The sequence below is a fragment of the Rattus norvegicus genome, chromosome 2, assembly GCF_036323735.1.
Source record: "Rattus norvegicus strain BN/NHsdMcwi chromosome 2, GRCr8, whole genome shotgun sequence".
NCBI lineage: Eukaryota > Metazoa > Chordata > Mammalia > Rodentia > Muridae > Rattus > Rattus norvegicus.
In genome coordinates this window covers 53,232,106-53,238,392 of record NC_086020.1, presented here as the reverse complement: position 1 = coordinate 53,238,392, position 6,287 = coordinate 53,232,106, and the positions used below count along the sequence as shown (strand labels likewise).

Here is a 6,287-nt window from a genome sequence, read left to right as displayed (position 1 = left end):
GCTGAGTCCTTTCCTCCTTCTAGTTTTTCTGCTACTGGAAAAGTTTATTCCAGATTGCTGTGCAGAATCCATTAGCCTAACGGCCCTTTCTGCTGTTTAAAACCCAAGACATTCTCTAAATAAGGGGTTCTCTGTGGTTCAGGTATTTTCTTCTGCCTGTTAAAATATTTCAGTTAAAAACAAACAAACAAGCAACAATCTTACACTGACATTTCCTTTAGATTCAGCATTGGGTAAGTTTAATCAGAATGCATCTGCAGAGCAAGTAACAGAATCTAGTCACTAACCTTCAACTAGGTCATTATGCTTTGATTTCCTCTAATCAGGAACGTTGACAAGGATGTCAATTATCGATACATTCTAGACGCTGCCTATATTAGTAGTAATGCAGGGTTTCCTCTTGGCTGGCTTCGCTGTTGGAAGCCAAATATGCACACGTGTGTGTTCTTTTTCAGGCCTTGACTTCGTTTGTGAGGAATTTGCCCCCCCCCCCCCCCCCCCCCCGGTCCAGAATAGAAAAACAACGCCCCTTTTCCCGCCCTGGGCTTCTTCCCGCCTAAGTCTTCTCCAGTTACAGAAGTTTGGGTTTTTTTTCCTAGAGAGTTTGACGAAAGTCCGGCCCCAAGAGTGGAGTTATAGTATCCGTTTATTTGTTCTGCTGGGAGACGGGTGAGGAAATCACACTTTGTAACTTAGTCTCCTGGGGGAAGAAGAGGAACGAATTCCTAAAAACTTGAGTAGCAGTGCTTGGCTCCAGGTTTGATTGACAGACGGATTGAGCAAGAGCAAGGGGGCAGGACTGCAGGCCTGGGGCCCTGGTAGAGACAAAGGGGCTTCGGCGGCCACCCGGAGAGGAAGGACCCTTTGTCTCGGACCAGCTGCTGCGCTGTAAGGTTGCATTGGTGGAGTCGCTTTCTCTTTTGCACACTGGCGATCGGGCGAAGAAGGCTTGGCAGGAGGCAGGGGAAGGCAGAGAGGGGGTGCCGAAAGGGGGCGCGGGTCCGGGTCTGGGTCTGAGCAGTGCTGTGTCACGTGGTCGTCGCCGCCGCCTCAGGGTTGGGGCTGTTCTTCCGGGTTGGAGGCACAGCGCCGCGGGCCAAGCCCGGGTCTGCCAACGCGGCGTGGCGTTTGCTCGCAGCCCGGGGTCACCATCTGTCCCGCCTGCCTGTCCAGGTGAGCCAACCGACCCTGCGGCGCCGGTGAGCTGCTGGAAAAGGCGGGCAGCCAGAGCTGACCCCGGGTCCCCTGGCAAAGGGGACCCGAGAGAGAACAGCAGGGGGGCGGGGTCGACAGTGTCTAGCAAATGGGGTGCAAAGGCTCCTGCTGGAGACAGACGGAGAAGGAATACGGTGCCTCCGGGGCTCCTTTTATGTGTGCGTTCCATTGGGGTGACATGGAAAGGAATGAGAGGGTGGAGGTGGGAACGGGGTCGCGGCAGAGGACAAGGTAACCAAGTGACAGCTGTGCAGGTACAGATCTTGAATCCCTGCGTGAGTGGGGGCAAGCACTGCAAAAGTTGTATGTAGTCATTTTGACCCTAGCAGGAATTGGAAGAGAGGTCATTGAGGACTTTCCAAGACTAGAAGTGCGACTAGAAGAATTAACAGCTGAGCGCTCCGAAGTTGTACTTGAACCTTGAGAGCGTTCAGGCAGGGTTTCCAGTTGAGTGTGTAGGGAAAGATGTGAGTGTAGGTCAGGGCTGACTGGGGGTAGGGAGTGTCAGTTTCTAAAGACTGAGAGAGGGGTTTGGGTTGGTGAGTCGGGGTGTAGGCCTGGGCAGAGCTGGTTCAAACTTGAGAGGCACAGTAACTACTATGTAGCCACAGCCAATGGGCTTCCACAGGAGGTTATAAATAGCGGTCCAGTTGCACGTGCCAGTGGGTGGCAGTTTAGTTGCTGAGGGAGGGGCAGCACCTGTGACAGGGGCCAAGGCACCAGTGGCTTTGGGCGAGGTCACACTGCTGCCAGGATAGGGTATTGTGTCCTTGTCGGTATGCCTAGCTTTTAGAAGCATGACTTTGTTTATGCTTGCAGGCGTCCTCTATTTGTCCTGTGGTCCTGTGCAGTCATTAGAAAACTTTGGCGATATGGGGCTTACTTGCCCACTGCACCCCCTTTTTTGGGCAAATATCGGTTATTTTTTCTTTCTTACCTTATTATTCTTATTATATTTTTTTATTGTGAGACGAGGAAGATCTCGGTCTGTAGCCTTGGCTGGCTTGAACTTCTCTGTGTAGCCCAGGCTGGCTTTGAACATGGGTTGCTCCTCCTGCCTTAACCTCCCCAGTGCTGGGGAGCTACCACCCCAGCTCCATTTTCTCCTTTTTTGTGTTTATTGAAAGGACAGTTTAGGATTATTCTAGGATCAGCAAACGGTTGGTTTTTGCTGATAAGGTCAGCTTTCTACAAGGCTATACGAAATTTTTATTCAAGGGAAAGAATCTGGAAACTCCTGTCTCAGAAATGTATTGTGGAATGGCATCAGGACACCCAGCCCTAGTTATTTAAGTGTTCAGTCGAGAAGTATTAACTGACTTACTCTGTTTAATGCAAAGTACTGAGCCAAGAAAAATAACCCACCAGGATCTTGTGTTCGTTAATCCTCTCTACGAACCAATGATCAGGGTACTTGGCTCCTTTAATCCTCACGACTTTATGAGGTAGGTTTTCACTGTCGTTATGACCTTAAAGACGAGGAAATCGGGTACAGAGAAGCTGGGTGATTTGAGAAGACACACCTAGCATAACCTGGAGAAGGGGCTTCCAAGGCAGAGTTTATACTCTAGTCTCTTTACTGTCTTCTTTTGCTAGGTCAGGTGCTTGACCCTACACTCTAGAGCAGCGCTTCTCAACCTTTCTAAAGCTGCCACCCTTTAATACAGTTCCTCATGCTGTGGTGACCCCCAACCATAAAAGTACTTTTGTCACTACTTCATAACTGTGATTTTGCTACTGCTCTGAAGTGTAATGTAAATGTCTGGTATGCAGGATATCTGATATGATACCCTTGTGAAAGGGTCATTTGACCCCCAAAGGGGTTTCAACCTGCAGGTTAAGAACCACTGCTCTAGAGGGTTTTAACACTGGGGAAGGCTAAGGATGTAGGTCTGGGGCAGTGTGGTCTCATAATAAGTGTGTGGTTCTGGATCCTGTCCTTGGCATTACACACACCAATCATCAATCACTGGGGAGGGAGGCACTTATCTTTATAACATACATCAAGTGACTTAACGAATGCCGTGCTAACACAGGCATTTTATTCTTTTAAACTTGGGGTTGCAAAATTGTATTTTATTCATTATTGGTTCAAGGCTTGAGAAGTGCATGGAAGCGAATAGAGAATTTCGAAGTGAAGAAAAGGGAGAAATGTAACTCTGTTGGCGTGAACAGGGACTGGCCGGTGGTTCAGATATTTTCTGAATACCTTTCAGAACAGTTTATATTTAAAGTAGGGCGAGTGGAGTGGACTTTCCTGTAAATCTCCTGATCTTTGATTTATGTGTTTAATGCCTAATAAAGTAGTATTATTTTTAAATGTTTTATTTTTAGATTGGGCTTCTGATATAGGGTGCCCCTATTGGGGATGTGGGATCTGCTCTATGTCAAATTATTTTCCAAGAAGGCAAGGCAATTATGGATTTTTCTAGAGTCTAAAAAGACCTCAGCAAGTTGTTGTTTGCTACCACTTTTATGGGTTAGTGGATTGAGGCTCAAAGTAATTCAGGTTAAACAATCAGGAAGTGGAGGACTTGGGTACTGCGGGGCTCCATTTGGGTCAGTTTCATTTATTTACTGATGAAGTCTGGGAAGCTTTACACTCACTGAGAACAGTGGTTGCGGGGAGCTGGGATGACCCAAGAAGGGAAAGGGCCTCTGAGATTCTGTCCTCTGGGCTACGTTTGTTGAATTAAAGGGCGTCTAATGTAGGCAACTCCTGGATTGATAATTCCCATCACCGATGTTCCTTCTCAGCGTTTTAAAGTTTATTTAGGAAGTTGTAGTAACAGCTTTGAGATTTTTTTTTTAAAGATTTATTTATTTATTATATATAAGTACACTGTAGCTGTCTTCAGATACACCAGAAGAGGGCATCAGATCTCTTTACAGATGGTTGTGAGCCACCATGTGGTTGCTGGGAATTGAACTCATGACCTCTGGAAGAGCAGTCGGGTGCTCTTAACCGCTGAGCCATCTCTCCAGCCCCAACAGCTTTGAGATTTAAAACCAGCTAAGCACTTCTTCTGCTTGGAAGGATGACTGTAGAGCTTGCTTGGGTATCACGCTGGGTCCCGTGAGAGTCCATCTCATGGATCAGTGCCTGTAGGCATAGTGGGTAATGTTAGTCAGGTTTGACTGATAGACCTCGGTTCCTCTGCTTCTTCCCATTCTCAAAGCAATGACAGATGCTGAGGAACACGGGAACGCAGTAGAGGAACATGGGAAGTGTAGGCTGTGCATCCCTGGGGATCTGCCAAAGAGGGCAAAGGTAGCTAAAGAATCGGAGTGATACTTCACCCAGTCCTGCTAGAATTAGCAATAAGTGGCCATGTTTTTGTGAAATAAACTTTATTTATAAAACACTTGCAAGTTAAACTGGCCACTGACTGAATTAGTAAAGATATTATGGGACCTACTTTTCTTCCTCCTTCCCTCCCTCCTTCCCTCCCTCCTTCCCTCCCTCCCTCCCTTTCCCTCTCTCTCTGTGTCTGTCTGTATTATTCTATGTGTATTTTTTTGGGGGGGGAGGTAAACATGAATCTCATGTTCATTTAGGTATGGATCAGGTGATCTCACTGGAAGAGCTAAGTATAGCAATGTGCTTTGTATGACCTAGTGCCTGTTTTTTTTTTTTTAGATAACTTAAGGAAAATTCAAATGTAACTTTGTACATAACTTTTTGACAAATATGTTGACTTAGAGGATAACTTTAGTGTAAGATATGATTTATCTGTGTAGGTGTGTATATAGAAACTACCTGTACACACACACACACACACACACACACACACACACACACACACACACACTTGTGTGACTCAGGCCTGGAATTGAATGTTGAGTTTATAATGCCAGTTCTAGGTAGAAAATGGATTTCAAGTTTTAAATGCTGAACCAGAAACAGATTTTTGAAGTGTTTTCCATAAGTAAAAGACTTGGCAGTTAAATTCTATGTAGGTGGCAGTATACAAATGTGTTCCAGATGCAGACTCTTCAGATGGACAGTTTTTATGCTTTTTCATACTCAGATGACAAGGTAACTTTTTTCTTAGCATATAAACACGTTCTTCTCTTTCTTTTTAGTAAACCACCTTCGAGGAATTGGGGATTTGAAAAGTTGGGAGCGCAAAGCAACATGGCACATCTACTGAAAACGGTGGTGACTGGCTGTTTATGTCCTTCTGTTAGCAATTTGGGGTCCTGTAAGGTTCTACCTGGGAAGAAAGACTTTTTACGAACATTTCGTACCCACCAGGCACTGTGGTGTAAATCCCCGGCAAAACCAGGTAAAACTTAACTTCCCCGCGTGCTTCAGGTCTTTGAGACATGCAAGGAAAACTCACTAAGTTTTATGGCCTGGTGCTTGTGCGTGGTCATTTAAAACAGAAAACAACATCAACAGCAACAAAAACCCAAAGGAGTGTTTTGTAGTAGTTGGTTATTAATCTCTTTTCTAATCAATCTGGTAGTGGCGGCAGCAGCAACAGCAGCAGCAGCAGCAGCGGTGTGTTTCTCGTTGCCTGCTCCAATGTTCTGGGTTCTCAAATGATAGACACACACGCACATTTATATCTTAGTATGTCTTAAACAGCTTAATGGCTGGGCCACTCTCAAACCTCCACATGGCTAACTCCCCGCTCTCCGATCTTCCTGAGTTATTACATACTAAAATCTATATTCTATTGTTGTTGTCCTAGACTCACAGCGTGTGTGTGTGTGTGTGTGTGTGTGTGTGTGTGTGTGTGTGTGTGCTCTTCCCTGACTCTTACATGATTGGTGTGCTCTCTCTTCTGTAGCCATCAGGCCTGGTCCTCTCCTTTCCCAGCATGGCAGTTCTAGTTCTTTCCTCCTCTCTCATGCAGTCCCCTTGCCTGGGAATCCTAAAGTCCTGTCTCTGTCTCTGCACAGCCATTGGTTGCTGGCAACTTTATTTACCAACTAAAATCAATTGGGGGCAGGGACCCTCAGCGTCTTAATGTGGATTCTCATGCTATGTTGGGAACCTGATTAACATCGTACAAGCATTAGAGCAAATCCACATCATATTTTAACTTAATAGAAATTCCAGA

At 45.9% G+C, this 6,287-nt stretch overlaps 1 protein-coding gene across 12 annotated transcripts in view; it reads left to right on the top strand.

The window, feature by feature from the left end:
* Nucleotides 1–535: 535 nt before the first annotated feature.
* Nnt (nicotinamide nucleotide transhydrogenase) overlaps nt 536–6,287 on the top strand; it is a 93,701-nt gene continuing 87,949 nt past the window's right edge. For 2 of the 12 annotated variants that reach the window (XM_063281783.1, XM_008760774.3), the window contains exons 1-2: nt 536–669; nt 5,302–5,504. In XM_063281783.1, coding sequence (XP_063137853.1) covers nt 5,354–5,504 — 151 coding nt within the window. In that variant the 5' untranslated portion in view covers nt 536–669; nt 5,302–5,353. Of the gene's footprint in view, nt 670–748; nt 894–1,067; nt 1,200–1,239; nt 1,374–1,449; nt 1,470–1,884; nt 2,661–5,301; nt 5,505–6,287 lie in introns of those variants that run through there. The other 10 variants (XM_063281785.1, XM_006231972.5, XM_006231968.5 and 7 more) reach the window with 9 other exon arrangements.